Genomic DNA, 16,133 nt, shown 5'->3' with positions numbered 1-16,133 from the left:
ATGCATAGTGGTAACTGCCTGGAATTTTATACTTGGGGTGTTTGAAAGTTAAGTTAAGGTGAACATAATTAAACATAACTTATTCAAATAAGGACCTCATTTGCATAATTTATGAGAAAATTTCATCATGGCATTCTTTAAGATAAGACTGTCTTTTGGTGGAGAATATGATCAACAGATATAATTCATGCAATTGAGGATCCTATTTGCATAATTAGGGGGATTAATATATAATTTCTTAATCATAAAAGCTAACATCATTTGGCGAAGGTATGAGATCGTGGAACTCTAGTTTATTTATGTCATACCAACCTGAAAAAAACACATCCCAATGTAAAATGTGTCAAAAAAGGATATATATATATATGTGTGTGTGTGTGTGTGTGTGTGTGTGTGTGTGTGGGCGCGCGCGCGCGCATGTGTGTGTACTGTCACTAATGGAGTTCTTTTAACCATTAAACAATTAAATAAGCATGATTTGCTGGTGACAGCTGACCAGTGCTAAGGCAGTGAGAAGGACTGATGACAGCCAAGAACGTCTTGGTCGTTGCTTGATATATACAAACCCTGGACCTGCCACGTGAGGATGGCATCGAGCCCTTTCCTCCATCACCTCACATCCGGCCAACCCTCCGTCAGGTATTTTTTCAATGTCCCTTCTAACAACCTGTCCATCCAGAAATTTAACCCATTCAGGAGATAAGTTGGATCTGTCATTCCCTTCTCCTCCTCTTCTTCTTCACTCGTGCTGTCGTTTAGTCCAACAAAATCCCCGTCTAGCGAATCCCTGGACCGCCTCTGCTTGTGGTTCCGCCACTTTTTCGGGAAGAACACATGGTAGTAGAAGCGGTGGCCGTTGGCCGCGATGACGATTCCCTCGCAGTTCCGTACCGTGACTTTTGTCGGGGGAAAGTCGGCCGTGTTACACAGCAGATCGTCCAGCCAGGGCAGGTTTCGCTCCAGGAGAACGAACGCGAAACCTGCGATTTTCGACTCCCTGGAGGGAAAACAAGAACTGTCAACAAAACCAGCCATCAACAAGCAAAATCCTCTTACCTTATGTAGAGGCAAGTATTGAAGTTAGGGTTGTTGGCTTGGAATCTAAAGGTCCAGGATTCAAATCCCTAGCAGACCCAAAGTTGCAGCCTTTGGCACTTTCAAGTAACCTACTTCCTCACTTGACTCAGGTGAACATGACCTAACTTTGGTTATGGACTTCTTCTTAAAGCTGGAGGTCCCATGTATAACGGGAGCCAAATCTTGAGCACGTTAAAGAACCCTTCACACATAAAAAAAAGAGATGGCCTTCCCAGTGTGAATGGATCAAACTTCCTGAGCTTGTACCTACATGGTGTTAAGGTAAGGTAGTTTACCGGTTACGCAAAACAAACAAACAAACCCTGGGTAAGGGTAGACTCACCATATAGAAAGTTACATACTTCTCACCTTGAGTAAGGCTTAAAGTAAGACTTAGTCTTTTCTCACCTTGCGTAAGGGTAGACCTCCCGAGCAAACGCCTTGAGAAGCACCTCCCTGTTCTCCTTCCCCACAGCCAGGAGTACCGTCAGCTGGCCGGGTCGAAGGTCAAGGATCAGGTTTGCGTAGGTCGAGGGGACGAGTTCATCTAACTCCAGATACCTCCTCTTCCTGTGGATGGAGATTGAAACAGAGTTATATGTAGAATACAAAATTATCCATGATTGTATTGAGTAAATTTGTCCCTGCTATTGGTGTAACCAAGGTGGAATTCAGGTCCTATTCAGATACTGCATGGGGAACTAACTACAGGACTAGCAAAAACACATGCAGGACACAGGCATGTCCAGTACACACACACACACACACACACACACACACACACGGGAGTTGTGGGGCTGGGACAGCCTCTTTCTACTCTTTTGCTGTGACCTTCTCTCGGACTCTCTCTCTCTCAGACTCCTCTCTCTCAGCAAGCACCCCCTTCGTTTATTCACAAATAATAACACAACAATGCAATACGGGTGTCTCCTGTTCTCTGCTGGAACCACGTTTGAAGTACAGCAACATGAAACAGTAACATGATATAAAGAATAAAGACAGGCCACTTCAAACCAGAACACACCAAAATGTCTGCTAGACAAAAAACTCTAACTCGGTTACCTGAGATTGGCTCCTGTCTGATCAGTGTTCTCTCTGTGAGCCGCTCGCTGTCGTCTCTCGCGTTTTCTTTCATTCTGCATCTCCTTACTGTAAAACAAATATGGTGGATATCATGATCATAATGTGGAAGTCAAAGCCTTCTGGGTTGGTCAAGGTCAGACTGGCTTTGAAGGGTCATTCAACTCAATTAAAGGTCACGTGGGCTAACCATTAGATCTAGACCAGAAACAGAAACTTTTGGTCTTTGGGCCACACCAATTTAATTTGTTGGTTCTCGGATTTTTTCAGAAAAAATATGAAGCGACAGGGCGAAAAAAAATAAAAATAAAAACAGGTCTAGGCATCCTATTATAGGCTTAAATGCTATGAAATGAGCCATGAAGTTAACACAAAAGGCTGGGTTAAAATTTAAACATTGAATTTTGAACTTTTAATCATACCACTGCATTGAAAGATTGAATAACTGTAACGACTAGGAAGAAAAGGACTGTTTTCAACTGTTCAGGGCAAAGCATGAGCATTTTTCAGTTGATTCAGGACCAGAATCAATTTTTTTTTTTTTTGCAAATCAGAAAAAAACGAAGAGGCGAATCCGAGAACCAACAAATTAAATTGGTGTGGCCTTGGGGTTAAATATAAGCAGGAAGAGTATGACCCACTGAAAATTGTTACTAGGCTTCTTGTGTGTGCGCATGAAAGCACATTATCAAGTTCTTTTTTTTTTTTACTTCTAAGAACATTCAAAGTATTTAAATTGTAGGATATTCTTATAAGTGTGGCCTTTACTTACTTTGCCATGGACAGAACGAATCCCCCTGCAACTACCATCAAGAGTGTCAGCAGCACTGAGATGACCATGGTGGACTCTATACTGTAGAACAAAACAGAACATCACAATGTATTAGAGAACATCACTGTATACTGTAGAATACAACAGAACATCACAATATATGTATTACATTGTGCAACAAAACATCACAAAGTATTGCAACAGAACGTCCCTCTATACTGTAGAACACAACAGAACATCACAATGTAGTATTACAACAGAATATCACTCTATACTGTAGAGGACAGAACATCATTCCCAATGTATTACATTGTGCATCAGAACATCACTATATATTATTACAGCACTGAGATCACCATGGTACACTCTATATACTGTAGAACACAATAGAACATTGATCACCATCATCATGGTAGAATCTATACTGACTCACAGAACTGCTAGATATAATCACAGATAATATACTACTAAGATAATACAAAGGGCCATACTCACACATCCATGTGGTGGTACCAGTCCCACAGAAAGTACCATGTGTTCTGTAGTTTCCTGAATAGCTGTACGATGAGAGCCTGTCAACACATTGATGATAAAAGCATATATATTAAGGTTTTCCTCGTGACGACATTAAGAGCTGCAAGTCCCAACGGACTGGTTAAATGCCTAACCTGTTGCCTTACTAGCTGGTTTAATGCTTAATGCTTGTGGCGTCTGTGTGGTGTAGTGGATAGAACATCCGACTGTCAAGCAAGGGGACCAAGGTTCAATCCCTAGGGCTGGACCCAGACATGTCCGGACATGTCCGGACATGCACGTTTCACCCCTCAGTTAAAGGGTTCCTGGGCCCTACTAGGGTTTGGGTTGGCGTTAGGAAGGGCATCCAGCCGCAAAAATCTTGCTTCAACAAAAAGACTTCTACTTCGTGCAAGCACGTCTAACCCCCGGTTCAGGGAAAAATGATGTTAAAAACGGTAAAAAAAACAAAAACTAGGTGCCTTACCGGTTGGTCCTCCCTGTAGAGTTCAGGAATCTTGGCGCTGAATGGGAGTCGCGTCTTCCCCTGCAGAACGGTCTGCAGCTCGGACGTGAGGCGGCGGTGGTCGTTCCCGGTGCCCTGCCAGCCGTTCAGCAGCCAACCGTACGCCACCGAGAACTCCTCACGACGCCACAGCAGCAGCAGCTGGGGGTGGTACAATGTAGTGTTAGAAATACCCATTTGCAGCCTGCATTTTGCAGACACATTTTCAATATTGCAGAAGCAACCTGCAATTTTGCAGACTGAAAAAATTAGGCTAGTGGTTCAGTAGTGTTTAAACCCTGACTGAGAGAATCATTCATCAAATTGGTGTGGCCTAATCTACATTGTGTACCTTACAAAAGACTAATTTCATTTTCATTTCATTTTTACTTATTTATCCAGGGGTAGCATATCACCAATGGCGGTTTTCAACGCTCCCTGCACAGAACAATACATAATATAATAACAGAAAACGTAAAGGAACTAACTTAGGTACAATCATAATCGTCGTGATAGTAAAAGAAGCAGGACAAAGTAATAACGTACAGAAAACAAACTAAAAAAATATGACAAAATGTAAATGATATTGATAATGGAACTGAATTTGCATATCAATGTCAGTATGGGATGAGCCTTTACATCATTAGTGGAATTTCTAGTGTTTAGGCTGTTAAAATATTGACCTTTAGTTACTATGTACAATGCATGGCTGTCAATATATATACTTGAATCTGCTATATGTGCTGAGGACTTGCACAGAGGAACATGTAGCAAGATTCTAAGTACTAAAGACTCACACAGACTGATGTGGGTACGAATGCCCCCTCCAGTCCCTCATCAAACCTGTCTGCAAAAGAACCCTGGGTATTCTCATACAGGTAGCTGAAGGTCACGCGACCTTGGAACTCCTCGGCCGACCTTGCATACTGGCGGTACGTGTCTCGGAAGAAGTCGTGGTCTGCGTCCTTGTAGGTAAAGAGGACAGCACATAACCTGGAAGGATGAAAGATCATCTGTCACTTTTTCTTAACATTATTGCAAGTTTTAGTTTCCTACCTAAACCTGAGAATTCACTGCTTGAATTGTCTGGTCTGGGATGGAATAAAAAAACGTGCAGAAATGCAATGACACTTAGGTTTGTTTTTTTTTAAGTTGAAACCAATGGAAGGAAAGAAGGAAGGTAGGAAGGAAGGATGGAAGGTAGGGAGAAAGGAAGGTGGGAAGGAAGGAGCAAGGGAAAGAAGGAAGGAAGGACAGAAAGAATGAATTAAGACAGCAAACAAGGAAGAAAGGTAGGAAGGAAGGATGGAAGGTGGCAAGGAAGGAGCAAGGGAAAGAAGAAAGGAAGGAGGGAAAGAATAAATGAAGGAAGCAAACAAGGAACAAAGGAAGGATTGAAGGTGGGAAGGAAGGAGCAAAGGAAGGAAGGAAGGCTGGAAGGATAAGAGGACTAACCTTTCGGGTGTGTTGGCCGTGTCTGGAGGACAGACTTCATTGAAGATATCCTGAGAGCTGAGTCTGGGCAGGAACAGGTGCAGGTTGGAGGAGATTTTGGCGTTCAGGGAGCCTTTCTGCATCTCACCTGTCTGTGGAGACGATATTGTAAGTGAAAACTAGCAACTACATAGTGCACAATTACATAGTGCCTAAACCTTATTGCTACACACATTTAAAAGAACAATATATTACGTTAACTTAACTAAATAAAAAATAGATACAAACACGCAACAAATGTGGAAGTGATGGACACAAATTTCACTTATTTCATTCTACGTCTGACTCTGGGACCTTGTTTTGTTTACAACACAGCATGTAAAACACTAATGGTGATCTTGATATTATAAATCTACTTGTAATCAAATCTAAAATAAAAATCTAAACAAACAAACAAACAAACACACCTCCAGTCGATCAGCAGGGCTATCCTTGTCCTCCTTGAAGATGAGAAGTGTCGGACCTGATCCCACATCAAAGTCAAACCTCAGGGTCTGGAAGGAGCCAAACATAGTTGTGTATTATGTAATATCATAATTGATTATCTCTTATGTGATGTAATGCTGAGGTCACATTTCCAGACCGGGGCCCGGCCAGGCTGTTCGTATGAACTAAAAATTAACAATTCATATCAAGAATATACAGGAATAGTGCCAATGATTATTACTAAAAACTTTTCTGTGTTTTGCTTTCTTTTATATCATACTTTTTGTTCTGAAAACCTGCCAGGCCGGGCCCTATGTGGGAATTGTGACCTCAGCATAAGCCAATTTAGCTGTTCTAGTGCCTCATGTCTCACCATGACAAACCAAAGTCTACAACTAGAATGTAGGTCTAACTGTACATCGATGAAGGTTAGACATCCATGCAGGTAATACGATACGCCAAAAAACAGTTACTCAAGCAACTGGATATGATTTTGGAAATGGTCAGACGCTTCAGCTAGTATCCACTAGCTCTCATCAGTGACTGGAAGACCAGAGGAGAAATGCAGGTTTATAAGCACAAACTATTGATTGATAGGTCTAACTGTACCTGAGTGTTAGCTGCTTTAGTGTTGGCATAGCCGAACACCACACGTTCCTGGTACGCGAAACTGACCACTCGGTACAGCAGCGACGGGACGGGCTTCTGGGAGAACAGCACGGCTCGGGGCTTGTTGTCATGACGACAGCCATACACAAACTCACTCCAGCTGGAGTCAGTCACCTGCGGGAACAGGGGAAAGGTCAAGGTTCAAGGGTCAGTCACCTACAAAATATGGGTCAAGGGTCAGTCACCTACAAAATATGGGTCAAGGGTCAATCACCTACAAAAACATGGGTCAAGGTGCAAAGGTCAGTCAACTACAAAGTTGAGTTCTGTTGGGGAAATGGTCATGGTTTAAGTGTTAGTCACCTACAGAAAAATTCGTCAAGGTTTAGGGGTTAGTGACCTACAAAACTATTGGAAATGGTCTAGGTTCAAAGGGCAGTGGAATGGAAGGAGGCAAGGTTAAAGTTGAAGGTTCAAAGTAAACTCACATCCAAGATGTTAACAGGCAGGAGTTTCTCCAGGAATCTCCGGATGGCCTCCTTGGTCAGGACTCCTGTGTACAGGACCGGCCTTCCATCTACCACTGCCACGATGGCAGGCAGGCGGGACACACCCAGCCGCTGGGTCAGCTTCGCCGCAAAGTCACTGTTTACTATACCCATCCCGATTCCTGTCAACACACAATACAATTTATTTTTTACTGTTTACACATAAACAACCTTCCTGCCAACACACAATGTTCCTGTTCACACATGAAAAAAAACACAGCAAAACAAATGCAATTCCAGACACCCATCTTGAGCCCTTGATCTGTACAGTACTGACACTACTACATTCTTTATTAGAACTATTGCAGAGAAGAACTCGCTGTCACCAAGTACAGTAGGGGCATTATCATTAGATAGCTTTAAACATTGTTTAGAGTTAGATGTTCAAGGGTTAGGTGTAAAGCTGGACAGGTGTGTTACGCTGAAGGGCGGTTATACTGGCTATACCGAATACAATACAGTTTTCCCCAGACTCACCCATGGGCTGTAGTTCCTCCACCAGACTGTCCCAGATTGGCTCTATCTGCAGACAGGGCAGGCACCAGTCATTGTACACCTCCAGTAGGAAGGGTTTGACACTGCTCTGGGGTAGAACCGTCTGCTCATACTTGTTCAACGTGACCTAAAAATATTGGTGTCAAACACAGACAACGGAATCAAAATCCATCAAACTGCCCAAGATAAATGCTGTACAAAATTACAGTTTCAACTTTCATAACATAAAATACACAGGCTCAAATACAACCATGAGCAAGAAAGGTAACATTTGCAAAGCTAATGCATTAATCATTTTTACCTTTTCATATGGTCTGCTCTGTTAATTCTTACTCAAACAAATTCACATTATATGGTGTCAGGAGTCTACATCCCCCCTGCCATAAAAGTGCAACATGATGTAACCCAACACCAGTTACCATAGTGACAGATGTCTGGTCCTGGTCATTGACCTTATTTGTTTAGAGAAGAAGAGAAGGAATAAGAAGAAACGGAGCAAAAACAATACGTTTTCCTTCTGCAAAGGTTTAAACATAATTAGAAAAAGAAAAAGTCACCAGCATCTCCTGAGCCCTGTCCCTGAATGACTCCCGGTGTTCCTGGTTCCCGTAGTGGAAGTGGAACGTTCTGAACGGGTCCCGCTGGTGGAAGAAGTGGAACGGGTGTCCGAACCCCCCGCCGAAGCCGTTGTCTCGGTAACCATCGCGCGAGCCAAAGTTGAGAGGTCCGCGGTAGTCAGGGTCACCGTAGTTGTCATAGTTGGACCTTTTTTCTGAGTCTGAGAGGACCTGTGGATACAGAAAGTCTATCAATAAATTTGCAAGAATTTGTTAAAATATACAGATAAGTTCACAGTTAACACCATTCACACACAAGCAAACATGTACTTGATCCTGAAAAACACACATGTGAACATGCCTGTCCTTGGTGCTGAACACCATCCACACACACACACACACACACACACACACACACACACACACACATACAAGCAAGTGTACCTGTCCTTGGTGCTGAACACTATCCACACACAGGTGAACATTGGAACAGCTGAACACTATCCACACACAGGTGAACATTGGAACAGCTGAACACTATCCACACACAGGTGAACATTGGAACAGCTGAACACTATCCACACACACACACACACACAAGCAAGTGTACCTGTCCTTGGTGCTGTATGCTGTCCACACACAGGTGAACATACCTGTCCTTAGTGCTGAACACTATCCATACACAGGTAAACATACCTGTTTTTGGTGCTGAACACCATCAACACACACACACAAGCAAACGTACATGGTGCTGAACACTATCCACACAATAAATGAACATACCTGTCCTTGGTGCTGAACACAATTCACACACAAGTAAACATGCCTGTCCTTGGTGCTGAACACTATCCACACAGGTAAACATGCCTGTCCTTGGTGCTGAACACCATCCACAAACAGATGAACATACCTGTCCTTGGTGCTGAACACCATCCACACACAGGTGAACATGCCTGTCCTTGGTGCTGAACACTATCCACACAGGTAAACATGCCTGTCCTTGGTGCTGAACACCATCCACAAACAGATGAACACACCTGTCCTTGGGTGCTGAACACCATCCACACACAGGTGAACATGCCTGTCCTTGGTGCTGAACAATATCCACACAGGTAAACATGCCTGTCCTTTGGTGCTGAACACCATCCACAAACAGATGAATATACCTGTCCTTGGTGCTGAACACTATCCACACACAGGTGAACATACATGTCTTTGGTGCTTAACACCATCCACACACAGGTGAACATACCTGTCCTTGGTGCTGAACACCATCCACATATGGGCAAACCCACCTGTCCTTGGTGCTGAACACTATCCACACACAGGTGAACATACATGTCTTTGGTGCTGAACACCATCCACACACAGGTGAACATACCTGCCCTTGGTGCTGAACACCATCCACATATGGGCAAACACACCTGTCCTTGATGCTGAACACTATCCACACACAGGTGAACATACATGTCTTTGGTGCTGAACACCATCCACACACAGGTGAACATACCTGCCCTTGGTGCTGAACACCATCCACATATGGGCAAACACACCTGTCCTTGATGCTGAACACTATCCTATCCTATAGTATTCAGCATAGCACCCATAAAACTAACCTCATATGCCTGGTTTATCTCTATAAACTTCTGCTCTGCTCCAGGATCTTTGTTCTTGTCAGGATGCCTAAACAACAACAGTTAATAACAACAGTCAACAACAACGGTCAACAACAATGAGCCTGAGTTCACAGTTTAAACTGCCCATGTGTACTAAGATGTATTGTGGGTAATATTGTATGTCGCAACCCTAAGTTGTACACAAAGATATCTGGACACAGTAATATTCATTCATGGTCTAAACAAGGAGGTTCCCTGAAACCTCATTTTCCTAAACAATAATTGGAGGCCTTCACCTTTGACCTTGTGCATTGGAACCTTAAGGGTCAATGACCTGAAACATAACTCTGAACAAGGACATTATACACACTATTTCTGTGTATAATGTCCTTGCTCTAACATTGACATTGTTAAAACTTGGAAACCATCATTCCTATGAGTGCAATGTTAATGGCCTCTCAATTACATACATTATTCATAGTAATAATACACCCCATTTCTAATAATGGAACAGCCCAATGAGTGTACGCATGTCGACCCCCCTCCCACCCTTACACAGCTTTTCATGTTATCATCTTTATGCAGCAATGCATTATCCGAATTTCAGTTGTATAATTTCTACACTATCCTGTACTAAAACACGAAAGCATCATGCTGATTAAAAAAATAGAAACATTTAAGGGTTGCTTTTAAAAGCCGGGGTGTCGAAAGATCAATAATTTGTTCCGGTTTTTGATCTGAGGTCTTATTTTCATCACAAAGAAGGTCACTGATATAACCGACAAGATACGTACTACGTAGCTTAACAAATTTATGTATACGTGTTTCTGTAAATTATCTTTTTTTTTGTGAACTGTGGGCATACAATGGTATGTACCAAATATATAGCTTAACGTTAACATTTAATTTAACATCTTAATGTTACCCATTCATTCATAACGTTATGTGGTAGCGCCTCACCATTCTCTGGATAGCCGGCGGTATGCCTTCTTGACGTCCCGTTCGTCCGCCGACCTGTCCACGCCGAGCACTTGGTACGGGTCCAGCCCAAAACAGCAGCGCAACAGCACGACCAGGAACACACTAACACACGCAACCGGCTTCATAACATAACATACACTGGCTACCTACAGCTATGGCGGAAGGCTCTCGTTCCCAGGACTCGGTACCACAGTACCCTGGGCACGGGCACGTGGACGGAACCATTTGAACTCTGGGGGCGCGAGGGTATAATCTCCAAGCAGATCCTAGGGTGGCAAAAACAGCATCAAGGGTGTGAAACTTCTTTGGAGAATGGATACTGCCTGGCCAATTTGATACTGTCTTTTGCCACCCTAGGATCTACTCGGAGATTAGGGAAAGGTACTCGTTGACCAAGAGATCACGTCTAGCGATATATTAGACGTAAAACAAGGACAAGAAGAAGTTCCCTGAGTCAGGCTAAATAAACCAGGGACGAAACTCCCAATTGGTGATGAGATTTTAAAGTACACTTAATTAAGGTTGAAGAGATGTACAATTAATGTTGAAGAGATGTACACTTAAGGTTGAAACTATAACTGTGCCGAAAATTGGCTTAATAATTCAGTCGTGAGCCTAAAATACTTTTTGCCAGCATGATAACTTTGTATATCAATCAATAGTTTGTGCTTATAAACTAATATTTCTCCTCTGGTACCTCAGTCATTGACGAAAGCTAGTGGATGCTTAAGCTGAAATGTCATTTCCAAAATAATATCCAGTTGCTTGAGTAACTGCTTTTTGGCGTATCTTATTACCTAGATGTCTAACCTTCATCGACACAATAATGTGATGTTTTATGACAACAAATTTCGGTATTATCCTCGACACATAATTCACCTTCAACAAAGAAAACTTAATGTTTTCAGTTTTGACATAGTGGAGTGGCTGTGGTCTACATAACTCGAGCAGTGAATTGCTCTTAATGATATTTGGTAGGTGAGTAGCGATTGTAGAAATGAAGGTCAAGTTCGAAAATGGTTCACATGGCATTTTCTTACAGTACTGCAGCAGGCTTTGTATGTATGTGTGTTTGTAAGTGTACAATATAACTCAAGAGGCCGTATCTTAATGATATTTCGTATAGGTGTAGGTAGGTGGGTAGGAGTCCTAGAAACAACGGTGAAGTTCGAGAATGGTTCATCTGCCCTAGCATTTGTACTGCTGTCGGCTGTGTATGTGATTTTTTTGTACTTCAGGTTTTTGCCCACACGTAAAAGGGGTCTTTGATGTCGGTTTTCTGCATACTACATGTGTATGTTTGTTTGTATGCATACAAATAACTCAAGAAGCTGTGGATTGTGTTGGTATATATGAGCTCATAGAACTCTTACTAGTAAAACACTATTAATTTCTAGTTAATTCAATATCACTTTAGTGATGACAACAGACTTGGGAAAGTGGTTTTTAATGGTTCATGCTGGTTCCTACATGTATCCAGTGCAAGGGTTTGTAACAATCTCTATATACTTGCTATATCTGCAGCATGGCATAATTATTGGATAACCAAAAAAATGTCTCCACATTTCATTTCAATCCAAAGAACAGATAAACGCATACATGTATCACAATTGATTGTTGTACAGTACTTCTATCCAGGTTTGTGCAATAATAAATAAAAGTTGCACATGTACATGTACATAAAACTGCCCTTGGAAACATATAGACAATGTAAACATTGACCAACTACAGGTACTTAATATACCAAGCATCACCTTTACAATAAATTGGTAGTAGGAAATCTCTATCAATTCTCATGATGGAAGCAAAATTGACAACGTAGGCCAGAAATGTTGACACGTGAAAATCCAAATCGTCTATTCTTTGGCCACAACGGTATATTGGTAAGAGGCAGAATGTGAAGCTATGTCTTACTATTGTATGTTTATATACAGTTTTCTATTAATTATTACCCTCATTGCTTTCTGATGTCAAGAAGGAAAAAACAACAACACACAAACAGGAATGAAACATCTAGGTGCATCTGTATAATGGTTCAATCTCTCAAACTGACAGTACAGAAAAGTTGGTGGCCAAAATACGTGACCTAACCCTTCTGTGCAGACATTCTGGCTGGTTCACATTTCTATCATAGCCTGGGTGCCAGCCTATTTGTATGCCGGGCTCCCATACTCGCTCCTATGGGGTCTTCGGCATACAAAAAGGATGGCACCCAGGCTATTTCTTAGCCTCTACCAGGCTCCGTGGATTGCTGAAAAAATAGTAGAAATTGTAGAAGATCCAGGGCCATAGAAAATCCAAATCCGTGGGTCGCAAATTGGATCTTCTATGGCCCGGGATCTTCTCTGGTATACTATCCCTTTGTTTCGGCCAATTTCTACTATTCTTTTTTCAGTGATCCGCGGTGCCTGGTAGAGGCTAAAGAGGGTCTGCACAGGAGGTTAGTGCAACCCAGCCCTCAAGTACAACCAACTTCCAGTATAACCAACTCATCTCATCTAACCACTCTCATACTACAGCTCCAAGCCTAAAAATTTTCATCACTTTAACGTAAAAACAAAACAATGATTATCATAAGATATAAAACAACATCAAACCATTTCTTTAGACTCATGTCCATGTCCACAGATGAACATAAATAAATGGCCTGACCTGGGCAAACCTTCTGGGTGCATTTTCTATGTTTTTTTGGGCACAAGTCAGCCCATAAAGCCATGAAAAAGCATCATCCACTCAGGTCTGTGCAGGTTAAGGCTTGATGACAACAAAATATAGGCAACATATTAATATCTTGACTCTAGACTAATATTGCTCATGGCTTGTACAACAAAACAAAAGCCCACTGTTTGGAATGCCTAAAGCCCCACAAGGTAAATTTAGGTTTTCCTAAATGGTTTCATCAGGTTGGTAAATGCATGTAGATTCGGCATTCTTGTGAATACATAACCCTGTATTTTATCTGTCATTGTGAAACTATGTAATATTTATTTATACATTTTCTTCCTGTTGCCTAACCCTGTATCCAATACAAATTTTGTGCCAAAAGTCTTCTCCAACAGGAGGAATAATATGATGGAAAGGAACAGGTATTGGCCAGTAGGATACAGGAGTTTTCTTTTATACAACCAAGATTGTCTTACCTAAGTGCTTAAGTTTCAGTGTCTATCAGACACCTTCCTCACAGCCTCACCAAAATGTAAGCACTTACATGTAGGTGAGACTATCTTGGTTGTGTAAAAGAAAACTCCTGTATCCTATACTTAACTAACCTCATGAAACTATATTCGGAGGTATTGGCCAATGTTTTTCCAAAGCCTGAAGTATATATAGTGGTATTAGGCATCACGACATTCCCACCTGGTTAACCTTCTCCCTGCTGCTTTACCTTACAACCAACTGTTCTTGGTTCCAAAAGGCTATCTTGGCAAGCTGAGGGTTAACACCAGGCATTTCCAGTGGGTAAAAAAACATACACTAAGATATTGCACATCATACATACAGGTAAACAACATGAAAGTTAAAGCATTGCTAAGATAGACAAGTCTTAATACACAGTGCTAGTTATAAGTATTTAAGTCTACAAGTACCCTTTATGTTTCAGAATTGCATGTGTACAGTATGATACAATCATGGTAGAAGATCAAATCCTGGATGGCAAAGATAGAGTATGCCGGCATGAAAATATCAGTAATGCCTGTATGAAGTCTTATTGTCTGCAAACACCTATGTGGTGAGATCCTGTATTACACTTCCCACAAACATCAGTATGCTTACAGATATCAATGTGAGGCCACGTCACTCTTGCCTACAAGCATTGGTGTGATGCTATATGTAACACTCGCCTGCAAACTTCGGTGTGAGAATATGTTACCTTTGATTGGAAATGTCAGTGTGAGGCCTCACTTACCCGCCTAGCCCTTCCTCTATACCAGCTTCACACTACATATTGTATAGCTATGTGATAATGATTTTGAATATGAGAAGCCCTCCTGAAAGAAATGTGACCATTGGCACATCACGTACTACTTTTTGAATATGATGCACTATTGCTGTAAGTGACCACTTTTCTACTGTTTTTACAAACAGTAGAACGGAAAAAGTGTCAAACAAAATATTGAGGTAAACTTGGAAAATATCCGAATAGCAACAAAGTCCCAGGTGTCTGAGATACTCTGACAGAACCGCCTTTAGAATAACAAGATTCTCAGTATTATGAGGTAAGGGTCAGGACTAGGAAGGATGGAAAATATTCATCGAATACCAGCAGTTGTGTTTCCTACAAATTTCCGACATGACAATGGTCCATGCTCCACCTTTTCTTACACTGTAAGAACCTGCTGATATCGCCCTGCCTTTCCTTACCTACTCATAAAATGCTGAAGAAAAAACAACATGCTAAACAACTGATGTGACAGTTTGTTACTCTCCAACAATGTCTAACTGTAATACTTCCTTCAGCTGCAAGGGGGCTCTGCTTACTGCCCTAGTGGCTCAGCAAGCAGCTCTTATGCTGGGCATTTTTCTCCAGCACTGTAAAAAAAGAAGAACGTGCACATAAATCGGTACTCTTTGGGGCAAAATATGTACAAGGCTTTTTTTTCTCTCAACAAAATAGTGTACAAAACTATATGACAAAAGCAACATTCAGTGACATACAAGGATCTAACTCTAGCTAAACCTCACTCAGTTACACACATAATAACACTTACTTTCAACAACATTTTACATCAGATTTCTTTGCTCTAAATATCTTTGCATCTTTCTAAATATTTATTCTGCGGATCTTGGTTGATAAACAACCAGTCGTACAATCTATCTCTATCGTTTTTATAATAATGACTTCAGTCTGTGCATGTAGAGCTTCGTAGTCCACATGCCATATGTACAGAAAGGACCGCGAATTTCCTGGGTAAGATATTAAGTGATTGTCACTGTAGGTTATAGTGTAGGAGGTACAACAGTGTGTTATAGTGGGGGGTAGGAGGTACCATCATATTATTGTTATAGTGGGAGTAAGAGGTACCATAATTTTGTACGTTATATAGTGGGGAGAAGGTACTACATGTACCATACATTATAGTAGGAAGTACCATCGTGTTATAGTTGGGAGAAGTAGGTATCACTGTATGATATTAGTAGGAGTAGAGGGTACCATTAAAAGTTATAATAGGAGTAGAGGGTACCATCATACAGGTTATAGTGGGCTGAAAGAGGTACACATGTACCATAATACGTTAAAATGGGGAGCAGAAGGTACCACGGTACATTAAAAGTGGGGAGTAAGAGGTACCTTGCATTATAGAGGAAAGTACCATTGGCTGCATGTTGTAGTGGGGGGTTGGAACTATAGCAGGTACCTTGGACACCGTTTAGTCTCCACCAGACTCCTTTGCAGGCTGAATAAACAGTAGAAATTGACCTAAAAAGGGTATTTATTTGGCCAGAGGTTATTGCCAGCCA

General features: G+C 41.6%; 1 protein-coding gene across 1 annotated transcript; it reads right to left on the bottom strand.

Annotated features, from left to right (window-relative positions):
- Positions 1–599: 599 nt before the first annotated feature.
- LOC109487541 (dnaJ homolog subfamily C member 16-like) lies at positions 600–10,804 on the bottom strand. The gene is made up of 15 exons (XM_019791556.1): positions 10,653–10,804; positions 9,693–9,759; positions 8,077–8,307; positions 7,502–7,646; positions 6,965–7,146; positions 6,477–6,650; positions 5,849–5,935; positions 5,403–5,533; positions 4,745–4,940; positions 3,930–4,109; positions 3,425–3,501; positions 2,930–3,010; positions 2,140–2,226; positions 1,486–1,647; positions 600–997 (listed from the first exon to the last, which is right to left on the bottom strand). Exons 1-15 carry the CDS (start codon positions 10,796–10,798, stop codon positions 610–612), a joined length of 2,334 nt encoding a protein of 777 aa, XP_019647115.1. The 5' UTR covers positions 10,799–10,804; the 3' UTR covers positions 600–609.
- Positions 10,805–16,133: the final 5,329 nt, after the last annotated feature.

The sequence above is a fragment of the Branchiostoma belcheri genome, unplaced genomic scaffold (assembly GCF_001625305.1).
Source record: "Branchiostoma belcheri isolate BF01 breed outbred unplaced genomic scaffold, Haploidv18h27 scaffold89, whole genome shotgun sequence".
NCBI lineage: Eukaryota > Metazoa > Chordata > Leptocardii > Amphioxiformes > Branchiostomatidae > Branchiostoma > Branchiostoma belcheri.
This window is presented reverse-complemented; position numbering and strand designations above follow the sequence as displayed.

What these genes read in the sequence shown, in the direction of transcription:
- LOC109487541 (XM_019791556.1), bottom strand. Translation starts at nt 10,798, where the DNA reads ATGAAGCCGGTTGCGTGTGTTAGTGTGTTCCTGGTCGTGCTGTTGCGC. An exon ending in AGATAAACCAGGCATATGAG is followed by an intron (nt 8,308 to 9,692) that starts GTTAGTTTTATG and finishes CTGTATCCACAG; the next exon opens with GTCCTCTCAGACTCAGAAAA. An exon ending in CTAAAGCAGCTAACACTCAG is followed by an intron (nt 5,936 to 6,476) that starts GTACAGTTAGAC and finishes GGCTCCTTCCAG; the next exon opens with ACCCTGAGGTTTGACTTTGA.